Source organism: Lepisosteus oculatus, chromosome 4 (genome assembly GCF_040954835.1).
Source record: "Lepisosteus oculatus isolate fLepOcu1 chromosome 4, fLepOcu1.hap2, whole genome shotgun sequence".
Lineage (NCBI taxonomy): Eukaryota > Metazoa > Chordata > Actinopteri > Semionotiformes > Lepisosteidae > Lepisosteus > Lepisosteus oculatus.
In genome coordinates this window covers 62,337,166-62,355,299 of record NC_090699.1, presented here as the reverse complement: position 1 = coordinate 62,355,299, position 18,134 = coordinate 62,337,166, and the positions used below count along the sequence as shown (strand labels likewise).

Genomic DNA, 18,134 nt, shown 5'->3' with positions numbered 1-18,134 from the left:
TTTTAAGGCAGGCTTTGAGTGATCACAAGAAACAACCCGCTTTCTATCAGCGTAGATCGTTCTTAAATTGAACACAGCACGGCCATTCACAGAGGCTTCGCCCTTAGTGTGCCGGCAAAATGCAGGCAAAGAACTCTTAAAAGTATTTTTCAGAACATTTGCAGGGATTGTCAATTCCCTGTGAGATGTCAATATCAACACCCTTCTGTTATTCTAATAAAAAAAACTAATTTAAATTACTAATCGGAAAACTTGTATCTTTTAATGAATCAGTTTCTGTTAAGAAGTCATTTTAAATGGGCAGAACTAAAACAAAAAACAATGAATGGGAGTTCAGCATGACTTAACAGATCTTATCTTTACTTCCATTGTGTTACTGCTGGCTGGTTATTTAAGTACACATATACCTACAGAAGTAGATATTCCGTGCTAGTAGTTAATTTGCCCATTATAACTGGGGAAAAAGTACTGATATTCCAAGAAGCACATTAAATTGATTAATAACATATATATTAGTCAATATTCAGTAATCTAGGCTCAAAACAGAGACACTTGCACATTTTTTACAAAATAAGGTTTACTAATGTTTTTCTAAAATTAGGATTGGGGAAAAACAATTTAAAAAAAGTTATTTACAGTGTATTTTGTTCAATGTTTAACATCACAATATTATCAACAGTGATGTCTGTGCCTTAGCAACAAACAATTTTATGGGCAGTTACATCATTATATATATAAAGACATTTTCGGCTGTTGGGCATCAAATAGAAACATACTGAAACTACTTCCCCTTGTGGGAAATAAAAAACAAGTAACACTTGCTCAGTTCTTGAAATGTCTGCTTTAGATCTAATGATAATATTGATACAAGGAAGATTTGCAAAGGTTAATTTGTTTATCCCTTATATTTTGTAGCTCATGCTATAGTCCTAGAAGTGTTCTGGCCTCTTCGCTTTGTGCCATCAAAGCTTCACTGGCATATTTCTGCAACAGTTCCATCTTCTTCCTCCTTACCAAGGCTTCTTCAATCTAAAGAAAAAAAACTAGGCTGAAGTTTCGTTTTTCATACACTCAGGTCCATATCGTTATGACTTTCAGAAAGCACAAACAGAAGTATTCCAGATGACACCTTATGGTTAAATCCATCAAAGGTTGCCATGTTATCCAGAAAAATGATTGCTTGGCCTCACTCCCTGCAAGCCCCACAGTGCAAAAGAACAGCAAATGTTTCAGATGGAGGACTGATGCATTTTTTGTTTGTAACCCTTCTAGTGCAAAGAAATTCACCTAGCTAGTTACTGCTGCCATGAAGTGCAGGACAAATCTGGCTGACTTCAAACCTGTCTTACATTGGTGGCACATGGGGAAATTGTGCATCTCACCTTGGGAGATTCTGATAACAGTTATTCAATGACCAAGCTCTAGATTTAGCATGCAATGGCTGGGTTACTTAGTACAACCCCTGCTGGTTGAGATGTTGCTTGGTTTCACTACCTCATAAATGCATCCTGGTTATAGGAGCTGTGGAGTCTTAAAGTGCAAACTTAATTCAGTTAACTCCTTAGACATTCCTTAATCAAATTGTCTGACTATGAGCTCCTTACTGTATCCCGTGCTCTCTGAGGGGTACAAAGGGTATTTATGCCCTCATGACAAGGACCAAATTTCTGGTCTTTATAATGTGCTTATCTTATTATAAAGAGCACGCCTTTATAATGCAAGACTTTAGCACAAAACGTTCAAGATTTCAAGATTGTACTCATCTATAAGAAATATCTTAAAGATCTTGTGTGCTGTAATGATTCCCAAAAACATATAAAAATGGCATTTATCACATCTTAATATTAATTTTCCCCAACCTCTGGACAAAATGTTGCATAGATTTATGCAGCAATTAAACCAAATGGGTAAGGACTTACCTCTTTCTGTGAGGGCACTGGAACATGGGCTATAAATGTCTGTGATCCTTCCTCTCCTTCCAGTTGCTCTCCCATTTCTTCATCAGAATGCTTATTAATATACAACAAGACATCTCCATGAGTATCGAATGTAGAACCATTACAACACTAAGGATAATATAGCATTCCTAGTTTCAGACACCTGCACTGGCTAATACTATAGGAGGTACAGACTATTTACATTAGTTTTCAGCTTGTTCCTCCAGTGCCAAATACAAAAATATTAGTGGTTAGAATTACTTATCTTACACTAAATTATGTTATTTTTCCCTAAACATCTTTTAAATACTACCATGGTGTTAACCATTTGTTTCTTCAAAAATAATCCATTACAGGAAATACATCATTAATTTTCTAGAACTTAAACTTAACACAGGTTTTGTCTGTTATTTCGAGCATTCCCTCACAGGACAGGCAATCATTTTTATAAATCAAGTTCTTTGAATTGTTCCTGGCATATGAAATCTACCTCACGTGCAATTCAGTACTGTATTTTCAAAAGGGTACAATTAAATACTGCAGTAATGCAGTAGAAATGCAGGACAGTAACACTAGTAATACCCAAAGAAAGGATAACATGCCAGGTTTTCAATTTGCCTTTCCTATATGCTGGAAGAGGTGCTAGTGAAGCCAGCAGGGGGCGCTCACCCTGCAGTCCATGTGGGACACTATACTGTAAACAGGCGCCGTCCTTCGGATGAGACATAAAACCGAGGTCCTGACTCTCTGTGGTCATTAAAAATCCCAGGGCGTTTCTCGAAAAGAGTAGGGGTGTAACCCCAGCGTCCTGGCCAAATTTCCCCATCGGCCCTTACCAATCATGGCCTTCTAATAATCCCCCTCTATGAACTGGCTACATTACTCTGCTCTCCTCCCCACTGATAGCTGTTGTGTGGTGAGCGTTCTGGCGCACTATGGCTGCCTTTGCATCATCCAGGTGGATGCTACACATTGGTGGTGGTGGAGGGGAGTCCCCATTACCTGTAAAGCGCTTTGAGTGGAGTGTCCAGAAAAGCACTATGTAAGTGTAAGCAATTATTATTATTATTATTATTATTATTATTATTATTATTATATACACAAGCCACTCAATGGCTAATACAGTACTATTGGGTAATAAGACACTACACTTAAATGAGAGCCTTCATCATTACTTGTTGTTCACTGTTCTATTTGCGCTTCACTGGCCGTGTGGTTACCTCCTCATCCTGAACAGCGTAAATATATTCCTCCTCTTCTTCCTCCTTTTCTCCCGCTCCTCCTCCAGCCAGACGTGCCTCTCTTTCTGCTTTCCATTTCTCAGCTGCCTCCGTTATGACTGTAAACGCACACATAGTGAACACACAACCCCCATGTACACTCACAAACACAACTACCACCTCACAACAGCCCTATAATCTACAGGATTATAGGGCTACTTACAAAGACAAAAGGGGAAGGCTTTACTTGAATAAGGCAAAAAAAGAACACCATAGTAACTGCTTAATAAATATGACAAAACACAACATGCATACAGATCTCAAGGTTTTTATCTATACTGAAATAAAATGTCTTCTGACCATGACAGAACCAGAGTAACTAAGTTGTATCTGCAGAAATGCATTGTCAGCTCTCTAGTTCTAATGGTGTCCATCATTCTTTTTCACCTTAATTCTATCTGGAGTTCTGCTCTTAGCTGAAACTATGTCTTGTTATGAACGTGCGGAATAAGTGCATGCCCACTGTGTCATTTGCACAAGTGGTTTTTAATCATGGTTACTCATGTTACTATAATGTTGTGTAGTGTTCACGAATGAGTAGTGGTGTCTCTTTTTGCCTCATTAAAGTAAAGCATTACCAAACAAAGATACCGTTAATAGTCCAAAAGCAAACATATTCTAGTAAAATGCTAAGCCGTCTCATGGATAAATTAAGCATTTTACATTAATTCATTGACTCTTTGAGGCCTTATTTCTTCTTGTTTTCAAGGAGGGATTTATTCCATTTTATTCTATTCTATTTTAGAATACAAGTACACATCAGCACTGAATGAAAGTAATCTCTTATTTTGAGTATATTTTAAAATCCTTCCATTCTTATATCTTATATTATACTGTCCATATCACTGTAATCAATAGCACAAGACACTCATTTAAAAAGTAATTAATAGATCTGATCTTATTAGAAGCATGAAGAAAACCATTAATCTTTGCTTGTTCAGCTAACTTTCTGATTACTTCCAGCAAGCCCATGATTGAAAACGTACATTTAAACAGTCATGCAGTAGTCAGTTCAATCAGCGTGCGAGGGATATCATATGATGTACATTACCTTTACTTGGCTGCTTGTGAACGACTGGCAAATATTTAAACAAATAAGAAACGTGCTGCCTCCCAGACACTCCAATAATAGTGAAGAGAAGCGGATACTAGATACATTATAAGCATATATGCTGATGAAAAGGCTTTAAGAGACTAAAAACCACACTCTGTTCTGGAGAAGTAACCCTTAAAAACCTTCATCACGTGTGTACAGTGACATGAAAAATTTAATTCTTAGAAGCTGTTCCTTGAGTTGGGAGCAAAAGCAACATGATAGTCTTTCCAGGTATCCAGTTCTTGTCTTCAGGGAACAGGGCAGCTGAGGTTATCTTACTAAATCTCCAAGATCTTATCCTATCAAAGTCCTTTGAGAGCCAACTACCTCATTACAATCATCTTTTGTCCATTATATACACTCGGCCAATTTGGTGTCACCAAGTTATAAGCTTACAACTGCAATTCCTGGGCTGCACAAGGAGAGTCTGTGCTCCTGTCAGAACATCATGCTGTAAGTTCCACTGTCTATTGCTGGAGGAGCTACACATCTCTCAGTGACATCCCTGCTTGCAGACACCCATCGGGCACAGCTGCAGGGGTGGCTGTTTTGTCAAATGTTGTGAGTCTGGCCAACACCAGCGATATTTTCAGAATTGTTATGATTGCTGCGGCGATGCATGAAATGACAAAATAACCCCAGGATGGGACACTTAGGGACAGCAGGTTTATTCCCAGTAATGCTGGTACTCATTTAACTGGTTGAAGTGGAACAAATGAGAAAAAATACCTTGGTAAAGGACACAAAGACCAGTGGAGAAGGGTTACATCATAGTAACCTATTCCGTCCTGCAGATTTAATAATAAAACCTGACATTTATATAGAGATTTTCATTCCAGGGGAAAACTCTTGACATGTACTGTACATACAGGAGGAAGAGCCCTTCATCCAGTGCTCACATGCCGCACACACATGAGGTTGGCACATAAAACCTACCAGAAATTGTTGATCAGCTGATCAGGAACTGAATTGTTGATCAGGCCACCAACTGAATTAAGAGGGAGCTTCAGAAGTCAGAGTCGCTGCCAGTGGGAGCATTTAACAATGCTGTGACAAAGGATGTCACACTAAAAAGCAACTGAAGGCTAATGAAGAACTACCTTTATTGGCATTTTGTGACACATCATTACCTTGTTTTTCATATTCCTGCTCTAAAGGCACCAGAACACCATCGTCTTCATCCCTGTAACCATAGTATTCTGCATCAACATCCTTCATCAGCTCAGCCCGAGTCTTTCTTGGGGGTGGAACAGCTGAAAAGAAAACAAGGATAAAAAAAAATAATTATAGGTTAAACACCTATGTTTACAACTGGAGACAATATCCAACTCTGCCAACACCCTGCCTTATTAAGTTTACCAGGTTACCGTTAAGTGCTGTTGCTGCTGATTAAATACAGCACATCTAATAAAATACAACCCTGAAGGATACGAACAGCTGCCCAGGTTCTTTCAGTGACTTACGCTCTTTCTCAAACAGCTCTCTGACTCCAGGCAGGTCTTTGGCAGCTCCAAAGTATTTATAACCCCGGTTTCCAGGCACTTCTTTGCCTTCATGGTCTAACATCTTCGGCCCAACTCTCTGTAAAGAGATATCACCACATCAGAGCTTATTAATATTAATATTACAGCAACAAAGGGCCAATCTCCCATTCAAAAAAATTCACACAACAACTTTTAACTTGCATGCAGTTGAACAAATTACATTTGCAATGCTTTGCTGGTTATTAGTTTTTGAAGTGGTAAAAATAAAAGCTGGACATTAGTAGTAGTTCAAGTAGGTAGCTATGTCGGCATGCGCAGGCTGCAAAGGAACAAGTAAAGGTTTATTCCATGCTGAAAAGAGAAAAGACACAAGGTTTCGGGCTGTGGAGCCTTCTTCAGCTGTGGACCTAAAGACACCCAAAGAAGAGTCCACAGCTGAAACACTGCATCTCTTTTCTTTTCTGTAACAAAAGTTCAAGGGACACAAAGTGATGACTTAAGATCTTAAATTGGTGTTAAACTTCAACCACATGGACTCAGCAGTCAGAACCCTCTGATAACTGTACAGTAAAAATGACACTTCTTATCGAGAATCCTTTGTGAACCAATTTGTGATGGGTTCTGTAACTGACAAACCACTCTTCACCAAAATATTAATCCTTGTGTATAATCATTCTTTTGCAAAAAAAAAAAGGATGAAGGACAGTCAAATCTTACCCCATAATCAGGACCACCCAGTTCTTTAATCCGAACCTCCCAGTGTCCTTTCTCTCGAAGAAGCTTGTTGATTTCATCATTAAGGTCCCGGATCTTAAATTCACCTAAGCCAGCTGAAAACGTTCGAGAAACCATTAAATAATATGATAATACTAAAACAGCAAATTACCACTCTTAACTGGGGGAAAAAAAACTCACCATTTTGAATCTGAGCAACTTTCTTGGAAATTTCGCTGATGATCTAAAAAAGGTAATAAATGCAAATCACATTATCATGATCCAACAAGACAAGGTTTGATTTTTGTTTGGTGTTTTTAATTCAATCTGCACTAATTTACTAACCCATAGTACCCTCTGGTGGTCAAAAAACTGCATATCACATAAATCTTGCAGCAGTGATCCTCAGGCAGGATTCTAGTTTTTACACACAGAACACAAGTAAATATGTTAACCACTTAATTGCCACATTTTAGTCAACCTTTAAAACAGGTCATGATTAAAAAAGGTCTATAAAATCAAATGTACTGCAGCAGTTGAGGACTGGAACTGAGGCTATCTATTTAAAAAGAAAATCTAGACACACATCAGGACATTACTGGTGTTAAAAGGTCTTGTAATGCAGTGATTTCTTACCTGTCTTCTCCATTTTTCTGCTTTTGGTAACTCATTACACTCTGATGCAAGAAAAGGTCTTCTTTCCTGTAATGATGAAGCTGTTAGAAAAAAAATGTACCGCTCCCACAGGAACTGTCCTCTGCTGCATGAAGCATAAGCTTCTAAACTTCTAGAACACCCTTAACATACACATGCCTTAATGTGGAAAAGAAAAAGCTTGCCCAAGACCACAGATACATAGAATTTTGAAATTGCAGTAAAACATAATTACGTAATTCTGAAAAATGAGTGTATTATTTGCAGAAAGCTATGTGTAATGTAGTTCAGGTGGGTAGCTGCGTCAGCATGCGTAGGCTGCAAAGGAACAAGTAATAGGTTTATTCCATGCTGAAAAAAAGAAGAAAGAGTACACGTTTTGGCCGTGGAGCCTTCTTCAGGTGTGTCACACACCTGAAGAAGGCTCCACGGCCGAAATGTTGTGTACTCTTTCTTCTTTTTTTCAGCATGGAATAAACCTATTACTTGTTCCTATGTGTAATGTAGTTTGTTTCAGCCATCCATTATCAGAAAGCCATTTAGCCTGTTGACGGAGTAATGCCAGTCATGAGCCTATCCCAGAATAAAAAGGCACAGCACAAAGCACACTTCTCTGCTCTCGGCTCAGACAGAACGCCAGTTTGTTGCAAATCTTAATCCAGCATTTTAATTCATTATGAATTTAACTCACTTTTCTTACACACTTTCACTCACCTTTACTCTTCCTTCCTCCATCTGGGCCTGGCGAAATCGAGCCAAGGCCGTCCTTCACAACAAAGAAAACTGAATGATTAGTAAGAATTTGACTGGACACATACATAGACGATGTACACAAAATCCCTGGAACAGAATGTGTCGCTTTTTGGAACATCCCGATGTGCCAATTACATTCAAGGACTGGAATGTGAAGAAGCACAGTCACAAAACGTTATTTCTAACTGCTATTCGCACAGTAACAAGAAGAAAAAACAACTTCTACACCAAGAAGGACAGAGCAGGCTGATCCACAGCCACTAACACAGGGTTTTAGAAAATAATGTGATGGACAAATATATAAGCCAACAATAAAACAGATGTTAACACAAGAGCAGAGCATAAAAAATAAACACTTACATGGCCTTCTCAGCATTTCTCGCCTATTGAAGGAAATAAAACGGAAATCAGCACATATATAACGAATAACTATTTGAACATTTCAGTTGTAAGAATTGATTTTCAACTTGAAGAGTCTAGATGTTCTGACTGACTTTGGGGGATTTGGTGCAGGTTAGCATAAATGTATCGGTGTTTCATCCTCCTCCTGTCACAAAGAGCACACACCATGTTCTCTACTGTAATCCACAATTTCAAGCTTCACCCTAATGTTCTATCAGTCGGTGGTAGCGAGCGCCATTTTCTACGCAGTGGTGTGCTGGGGCTCTGGGATTAGAGCAGTAGATTCCAAAAGGCTGAACAAGCTCATCAGGAGAGCAAGCTCTGTCATTGGGTCTGACCTGGACCCCTTGGAGGTAGTGGCTGAGAGGAGAATGATGTCCAAACTAGAGGCCATCATGGACAACTTCTCCCATCCCCTCTATGACAGGCTTGCAGGAATGAAGAGCACGTTCAGCAATAGACTGATTCATCCACGGTGCGACAGGGAGAGCTACAGGAGGTCATTCTTGCCGTCTGCCATAAGACTGTACAACGCATCCACCTTGCGTCTGGGCAGAGGCAACATCGACAGTGACCTGTTTCTGGACTGAACGCATCTACACATCTACTGCTACATCTGTTCTCTTTCTTTTTCTTTTTCCTGTTTACAACCACTTTTGTACAATATATGCCAGGGACCTGTGCAATACATTTATATTTATATCTATAGTTACATCTATATTTATATTCATATGTGTGATACGATTTTCTGTGTACTGTTCTGTTCTAGTTTGTTCTTGTGTGTCCGAACTGTGAGTAACTCTTGTATTGTATTGTATGTATTGTACTATTATTATATAATTCGTTACACTGTGGCTGTGTTGTGTGTGTTAAGCTGCTGTTGCACTGCAATTTCCCTCACGGGATCAATAAAGTATCTATCTAATCCTTTCACTTTACACCTGAAGGTAGTCTAATTACAACTCATCTCTTTTTTAGTGTCAGTCTAGGTTTTTTCAAAAATTATGTAATGATGTAAACGACCATATGCAGATAGGATACAGAGAGTAATTACTATTTGAAATTGTTGATAAACAAGAGTGTAAAACCAATGATGATATATACATGGGAATTAACTCTTCACATTTAGATTAAAAATTAATTCCAATTAAAAAATAAAAACGTCATTTTATAAGTGACTAGGAAACGGTAAGACCGAAAGCATTTTAAATTCAATTAATTACACAACGTGTGATTAGTTTAAAAATAATTCTGCTGAAGTTATACAACCTACTCACAACACAACATTTGGACAGTGAAATTGGAAAGCGAACTAAAAACTATCAGGGCGACCTACAGGCTGTTAAATGCATTGATATAAACTGGATCTCTTGCATTATCAACAAACTCATATTAACAAGATAAATATGTTTTAATAATTACGTACCATGTTTGTCGTTCAATATGAACTAGATTCTTCAGCAGCGATATTTCCTGTTTCTTTCAGTCTCGTTTACACACGCTGCAAGAAAACAGGAAGTGATCCTTCTCCAAGTGTCAAAGTTGAAAGGTGAAAGTGCCGGCGGTTAGCCAATCAAATTTTAGAAAAATGTTAGGTAAAATCTCAAATGGTTGAACTTTCAAACAAATAACAATAAAAACGATCGAATAAATCGCAAGAAATAATTTTGTTGTAAGTACTGTTTTATGCATAATCGTTTAACAGCAAATTTGAAGAGCAGCAATCGGGTGACCTCCTAAAATAGTCCAAGTTTCCCTCTTTCATTCTTTGGGCAAATCGTTGCCTAGTTAGCTAAAGTTTCTATAAAATATCAAGTTAAACTAAACGTAAAATTAAAAAAAATGTTTAAGCTGGTATTAAAATTTTAAATTGTGAATTTAAACAGAAGCATGATGAATTTGTAGACTCGAGAGAACTGTAAATACATTGAATAAATATTTTTTTTTATGCTACGTCTTCTTTCTTCATTAATGTTTGGTGTGTAAATAGGGTAGAAACGCCAATGTTGTGAGCTGGTTGTAAATACGTGCATTCTTTACCGTGTGGTGCCTACATTTTTACATTTGTAGGTATTAAGTAGGAATGCAACAGTAAAACACTGAATATCGCGCAGCCATTGCATTGAGTTGTGAAGCAATGGTGCTGTTTGTAATATTCATACATTGACATACAGCGGATTTTTGTATGCCCTGTTAATTTGTAACTGATACACTGAAATTCTTTTAAAATAATTTGGAATATTATGCGAAAATGGGAGACGTGGAAAATCTCCCAAAAGAGTTAATATTTCTGATGCATTTCAGTAGTATATTCTGCTTTCATTTTCCTCCGTGTGCAACATGAATATTGGTTTTAAAACAATACATTCCTCTTTTCTAGAAGCAGAAATTTGATTCGATCGGACACTTTGCAAATAGTGACGTTCTTGTGAAGAATATAGAACTGATCATGGATATCTGAAATCAAAATACTATTCTCCATAGTAATCCAAAGACTAAAAGAAACAAGTGAAAGTAGTTCCATAGAATTTTTAAATGTTTTAATCCATCCAGCAGATGCATGTATAAAATGGAAGAAACACACGTACCCTATGGCACAGCTACTATAGAGTTAGGCCTTAATAGATTACTTTAAACCCACTGTTAAGACTTCCAGTTCGAACTTTGAAGGAGCATAAAACAGTCATTGTTTCTGTTTTGCTCCTAATTATTTTATTTATTATACGACATTCAAGTTATCAATACAGAATGTATTCCAAGTTTATCTGTATTGAGGATTATGAAGACTCCCTTTTTCCATACCAGAGCCCTGAGCCTGGTACTAGGGTTTCACTGTAACACACAGACGGGTGGATTCTGTCTCTGCTAGTGCTCCTTTTAGAATTTAGAAACTGACTCCAGTTGTTCTGACCTCTTGATGCTTAGTTGGTGAAATCATGTTGAGTTCTTTAGAAAGCTAACGGTGTCGCCTTTGCATAGGGTTAGCATGTTTTTTACATTTAAATATTTAGGCACTTGTAAAAAAAAAGATGTGTATGTTTAGGAATAATGCTGATGTTTTTGAGTTTAGTATCAATGGAAGAAGAATTGGATTATAGTTTTTTTCCATTTGTAATTTGTTGATTAACAAAGCCATTGTATTCTTCAGAGTTCTGATACTGTTTAGTGCCTTCCTCCACAGGCTCTGTTGGAATGGCAGGACAGAGAGATGTGCCTTTATTTTATTATTTAGAAATTGAGCAATACAATGTTTAATTTTAAGTCCCAAAGACTTTAAGACAAATGTTGCAATACACTTTTATTAAATATGATAAAACACTGTTTTGCCTCCTACCACCATAATACTACCCACTGACGTTTCTGAAACAGACAAATGGAATACAATGTATGTAATAGTTAATAATATTTTATTGTGTATTTTTACTGTTTTTCTGTTTATAGTTGTTCCAAGTGAAATTGTATTACTTAACCTACATTTCCAGATACAGACAGACCTATTTGAACTTAAGCATTAAGGCAAAAGGGGAGCAATCCTCTATTATTACACATTCAATACAGAAAACTAAATGTACTGCAATAGCTCATTTACAACCATAAGCCTTGATTGAATAATTAATTTATAAATGAATTCTGCCTGCTAGAGAAGGGGATTGAAATATTTTATTTCACGGGGGAACTTTTGTCTTGGGACAGAACTTGAAATTTTATCTCTGAAAACACAAAAATTCTGAAATTCCAGTGGCTGCTCTTATGGAATTCTCTGCTGAATTCAGCTGGCAGAGGAAAGCTGCTAAAAGGAAAGTAAAATACACATGATTCACGGCAGTTCTTTTTTCTTAATTGCTTCTGCCTTCATCCTTTATAAATTAGGAGTTAATGACACAGTGATGAAGAGTGTCGTCTGTGGCCCTACCAGTGCAGAATGCAGGCCTTTGTGTTTGTCAGTTCTGTATAGCTGTGGAATGACATCTCCATTGTCAGGGGCTGTGCAGCTTACTGATGTCTCAATATCTGCTGACAGCGCTGTTAGGAAGCACACCGAGGATTCTAATTCCAATTATTCAGCAAAGAAACCTTATCCACCTCTCACACATAGCAACCAACAGCTCAGCAACAGCATGAATTGTCGTGTTTTAATTTTAAAATGTTTATGGCATCCGATGCGTGGAATCAAATTTGAAAAAAAAAAGCCACAGGGAACAGCAAGCATGCTACATTTCATTAGAAATGGTTTATTGAAGTGGGCTTCTTCATCTGCCCTGTTTTCATGATGGACTGTACCACTAGAGAAATATCACATAGGGTATGAAATATGACTTTTCTTCTTAAGGGAGGAGGATGGAAAAAAGTGAGTGAGCCATATACTGGACATCTCACCAGTATGACTGTGGCAGCAAAGCCTTTCAATTTCGGCACAAGGGAGTTCAGAGCTTACTGGAAGAGACCAAATTTGGCTTTATATTCTTCTATTTAAAAAAACAAAGAATAACCTGAGTCCTACTAAGTTGTTATATAAGTTAGAGGTTAATTAAATAAACCGGACCAAACATAGTAAAGACATTGTAACTTAGTCTCATGTAGCCTTTCATTTTAGTAAATACATTTGTGGTGTCATTTTGTACCAAAATAGATCATCTTCAGCAAGTTTGCCGTTCATTTGTAACAGGATTTCTGACCAATTTAGCAGTGTTATTTGAAGCACAATTTAAGACTCCTGCAACATATCACTCCTAATGTCCTGGCCCTGGAGAGGAAGAACAAAAGAAAGACATCTGTTTTTCTGCTTTTATTTATGCACATGACCTGTTGATACACTTCCATCATCAGTTAATCATCATTACATGGGCACTTATCCTCCTCAGCCTTTGTGGATTGTGACTTCCCAATAAGGTAAGATGATGAAACAGAAGGTTGACTGACACTGTAATGCAGAAGGGATGAATAATTGATTTACATTATACATTCATCCCTCTTCCCACCTTGTATAGTCACTCTCTCCTCAAACTGAAAGTGATGAAGAGCCAGGAGCTACGCGCTGCCTTGCCTACTTGATGACACCTCGCTGTCTGAATAACAGCAGAAAGTGTCGGCCCTCCAAAAACACCTCAGGATGCATCATGCAGATTTAATTAGGTAGCTCTGCAAAACAGATCTGTTTGGAGCACCAAGTTTATTTCTGATGCACTTCAAGAGGGAAAAAATGTGCATGTTATATCTCACTGTGTAAATGCAGATATTGCATTTCTGCTCTCATGTCAAAGTCGTGAAACACAGCTATGTGACTAGATGCAGATACAGAAAATGATCCGTTTCCTCAGGGCAAAACAGAAGCCGACCTGTTAATGAGTAAAATGAAACTTTTTACCTTCTTTATCTTGAAAAGTATATTGAAAAGTTCACAATGACCATATACCATATATTATCCTACTTTTCATATTAAAGTATTATGTCCATATTAAAACATTTTAATTTTCTCATGCTGCTTATAGATACCATCTATGAATTGGCTTCATTACTCTGCTCTCCTCCCCACTGATCGCTGATGTGTGGTGAGCGTTCTGGCGCACTATGGCTGCCGTCGCATCATCCAGGTGGGGCTGCACATTGGTGGTGGTGGAGGGGAGTCCCCATTACCCGTAAAGCGCTTTGAGTGGAGTGTCCAGAAAAGCGCTATATAAGTGTAAGCAATTATTTTATTATTATTATTATTATTATTATTATAATACCACTATTCCACCATCCATGACTATTTTTTTATTGAGTGCTGGTCTGTATTAAAGTGCAAAGCTCAAATTAAAGGTCCAGTCTTAGAATACTTTTTTTATTCTATTATTGTTATCATTACAACTATATATTTTCTAATATACTGTGTGTAGATATTCCAAGACCGCAAAAAATGACACCACAGAATTCTTCAGGAAAATATTTGCAATTTAACTTACCAATTTCTGCAACAAACAGTTGCTGCCAAATATTCCTTTTTTCTATCTAGACACATTCTGATGACATTTTCCAGGATCTGTTATATGTAGATTTATAGAGACTGCTGCAGTTTCAAAGAGATTTTGTTACAGAAGACATTTTCAGCACAGTGTGTTCTGGGACCTTCCCTCATATTTCCATTAGTCGGCACCAGCAAAGAGGTTCAATGCCAAGTTAAGACATGAATCTGGGCGACTATATGGTACCTGTTTATGTTTGTGCTTTGAAAAATGCTGTTAAAAACAAAAATAAAGGAAATGATTACATGTCATGAAGGCTGAACATTATTAAATTATTTTATTCACTGTAATATTTACTCAGTAGGCATCTCGTCTCATGAAGAAAATCTCATTTGCCGAGTTGAGTACCCCCATCATGTCATTTTTGGGCTCCTGTTCAGCTTGGCGGTTAACTTGCAGCAGTTTTGGATTAACTGTTCCGTGGTTTTGGGACACTGTCATCCATAGGGATTAGGAAAGTGAGGCCAATAAACTCACTTTGCTGGTGATATCAGCTGCGCAATGGGGTGGAGATTTAAAGTGCCACAGAGTAGATTACTACTACCTCCGAGGTGCTAACAGTTTCACTCCTAACTGATCATTTGAGAGTATTCTACTGCTAGTACAACCATAACAATCATCTGATCAACAATGAAAGTGAAGAAAAATAATAACTTATTATTAGTATGTCATCGAGTGAAGAAAGACAGCATGGTAATGGACCACTAAGTTTTAAAGAGGCCTTTGAAGTTCAGGTGAGGTGTTTGTTTGTATTTTTGCCGTAACTGCCTACAGGTAAACACAAAGCCAATGTCTTGATCTTCCAGATCAAGTTGGAAAAACCAAATCACTGTGTATGAGGTGGCTATAGGTATCTACCTTATAGGTAGAAAAAAAAAACTAATATTCAATCCCGGATGCCTGCAGTCTTATAGGTTTTATGGATAATTTATCATATTCACTGAGTAAAAACCTGGAAAATGGAAATATACAATAGACCAGGGTAGCCATGGATGAAAACCAGATGAGGCAGCAACCCCTCAGGAACAGGAGTCCGGTAACATATTTCATGATGACCCCTAACATTATGTAAAAAACAGGCTAGCAGGTATTCATAGACTATTGAAATATTAATAAATTAAGGGGTTATGGTGTGTTTTTTTTGTACAGAAATTCTAATTGCAAAAAAAAACAATGAATTGTGTAAGTGTAAAAAAATATTAGGAAAACAGAAAAGACTGAGACAACTATCTTTTATAAAAGGTATTACGGGGTCTTTTATCCACTTTATTGAGATTAAGAGGTAGACTGTCAATAATATATACTCATATTCTAATTTAGTATACCAGTGTTTTTAAAAGTCACAGTTTTGGTTTGACCAGTAATCTTAGGTATTTCTATGTGCAGCAAGTAAATTATGCAAATGAACCAAATTTGTATTTGAAATAATGGCACTCTAAAATGAATATTTGTGTTAAGCAAAAAATGTTCTGGTGTTTGCCAAAGATGGCACAATTGTGAAATGTTCCCTCATGTGCAACATATGAACCTTTGTTGATGTTGCCACACTTTACAGTTGTCTCATGTCTCCCACACCTCAATTTTACTTCACTTTTACAAACTAATTACTTCACTTGGGGGAAAAAGTTCATTCTGTGATGTCCTTTCTAGTTTTAACTGCTATCACAAGAGTGCACAAACCTTGGAGTCATTAGTATCATTTCTTGATCGTCTGTGAGGCTGATTAACAGTGTGACCGTTGGAAAGGCATTCTGCTGGACAAAGCTTTTTGTCTTGTGTCCTCTCGAGCTCTTCGTTGAGGGCTTGGACCTGCACCTTGACCTTGACCATCTCCCTGTTCTTCTGCTCCAGAGCTTTCCTGGAACCCTCGAGTTCTTCTCCCAGATTCACAAGCTGCTGCTGCTTCAACATCCTCTCCTCCTCCAGGTGGACAATCCTCTGTTTCAGGCACGCTGCAATCCTGTTTGCCTCCTGCAGCTGTAATGAGTGAATACTTAAGGTCTTTGAATTACAAGTCTCAAGTAATTGCCTTTTCAGGAGGGACATTGTAATTTTACTAAATAGGGTTGAAAGCTTCTGTATGTAGTCTGTCAATATTGTAAACAGGTGGGGAGAGACATTTGAAATGGAAGAGCTAAGGTAATTTAGAAGTAGTGCAACAGCTTTTGTATAAATCTTACTTTGGAAATTCAAAGTCTTTAGAAGTCTAAGGGACTTGAAAACAAACAGGCATGATTTGTGTTTAATTTACAACTGTTCAGGATTTATGGCTGATGGTCTTTTCTGAAAATTGTTTAACTTTTGATCTTGCTGTTAGGTCGCATACATTTTTATGAAAGGCAAAGAAAATAAACTAAATGAGAATGTGGGTGCCCAGATTTTAGCCATCTTTTGGGCATTATCAGTTTTCTATGATCCTAATAAAAAGTGATTAATACAGCATTGGAACAAATTCTAGCAATGTTTTTAATAGTCATGCAAAATAGTGCATGATGTCATTCATGCTATAGAAAAGCATCCTCAAGCACATTTAACTTACTTGGATCATCAGTTCACGTGATGAATATCTGAGCTCCTCCAATTGCTCCACTTTTGTCTTGCATTCGGTCAGAACGCCAATTAGGGAGCTGTTGGACATTTCCATTTCCAGTTCTCTGATCCTGTGTGCATGGCTCTCAGATTTCCTCTTCTCTGTGCACAGCTCGTTCTCCAGTTCTCTTATTCTCATTTTGGAATCCTTCACCTTATTGCACAGTCTGTTATTTTCACTCTGGTAAGATTCGTGCTTCAATTCAGGGTCCTGCAGCTCCTGAATAGAAGGCTCTGAAGGACTAAGTCGATCTCCTTTACATTCCATGACACCATCTCTGTCATCTTTGCCACATTGTTCTGTTGACTGGTGGTGCTCTTTCGGTTCCTGTTGAATTTCTCTATCGTCAGATGCACGTGAAAACACTCGCTCCCACCTGTCGTCTGCCAGCACAAGAGCCTTGTGTGATTCCTTCTGGTGATGCTCACCATTAGGAGTGACCTGCAACAAATCTTTACCTGTTGGGTCCAGAGGCTCATTTTCGTCACGCATGATTGTAGACTCCAAGGTATCCTCAAAGACTGATTGCCCTATGAGAACAGCTCCAGGATTTGATCCAGCTTGTACCTCACACCTTTCCTTCTCAGATTGTAGTGGGATGCCATCATCAGTGTCCTGCTGTTTGATTTTAACAGCCCCATCTCCAGGGCTCCTCTCTAGTTCAGACACTTGTTCTTCCCTTCCATCCATCTCATCCAATTCTTTTATAGACTCCAGTGGAGACGCATGGTAAATCAGGTTACTAAGGCTGTCCTGTGGATGAGATGCTGCCAGCAGACTTGCATAAGATTGGTCTTCATTTTCAAAAGGGACCTCTTGTCCCACTTTGTCTGTTCTCACCCAAGGCTTCTCTATGTCCCTGGTTATAGATCTAACAGAGCCAGTGCTGTGGCTCTCCCCAGTCTCATCTTTACCATTCTCATTTTTACTGTCTTCGTTCCTGACCTGCGTGCAGTGCTCCTCTTGATGCAACTCATCGTGGACTGTTAGCGCCTTGATTGTTATCATCTTGGCAGTCTAGAACCGTTTTAGAAAAACATATTGAGGATGCAGTCTTCTTATCAAATTATTTTTTATAGATTCATATGCTAAACTTAATATTCTACTATAGTTTGAGCATTTTATCATAGCAATGCATTGTGTGCATATTTGGAAATTCAAACATGAAGGTCTTAGACCTAAACATAAGTTGTTGTTTTTTTTCGTTCTACAATAAAATGTG

At 37.9% G+C, this 18,134-nt stretch overlaps 2 protein-coding genes across 2 annotated transcripts; both read right to left on the bottom strand.

The window, feature by feature from the left end:
* Positions 1 to 240: 240 nt before the first annotated feature.
* Positions 241 to 9,838, bottom strand: isy1 (ISY1 splicing factor homolog). The gene is made up of 11 exons (XM_015348032.2): positions 9,747 to 9,838; positions 8,279 to 8,301; positions 7,880 to 7,931; positions 7,148 to 7,213; positions 6,713 to 6,755; positions 6,515 to 6,627; positions 5,777 to 5,894; positions 5,444 to 5,566; positions 3,158 to 3,276; positions 1,920 to 2,009; positions 241 to 1,029 (listed from the first exon to the last, which is right to left on the bottom strand). Exons 1-11 carry the CDS (start codon positions 9,747 to 9,749, stop codon positions 922 to 924), a joined length of 858 nt encoding a protein of 285 aa, XP_015203518.1. The 5' UTR covers positions 9,750 to 9,838; the 3' UTR covers positions 241 to 921.
* Positions 9,839 to 15,615: 5,777 nt separating this feature from the next.
* Positions 15,616 to 17,920, bottom strand: LOC107077436 (myosin heavy chain, clone 203-like). The gene is made up of 2 exons (XM_015348059.2): positions 16,862 to 17,920; positions 15,616 to 16,299 (listed from the first exon to the last, which is right to left on the bottom strand). The coding sequence occupies exons 1-2, from the start codon at positions 17,918 to 17,920 to the stop codon at positions 15,985 to 15,987; spliced, it is 1,374 nt and encodes a 457-aa protein (XP_015203545.2). The 3' UTR covers positions 15,616 to 15,984.
* Positions 17,921 to 18,134: the final 214 nt, after the last annotated feature.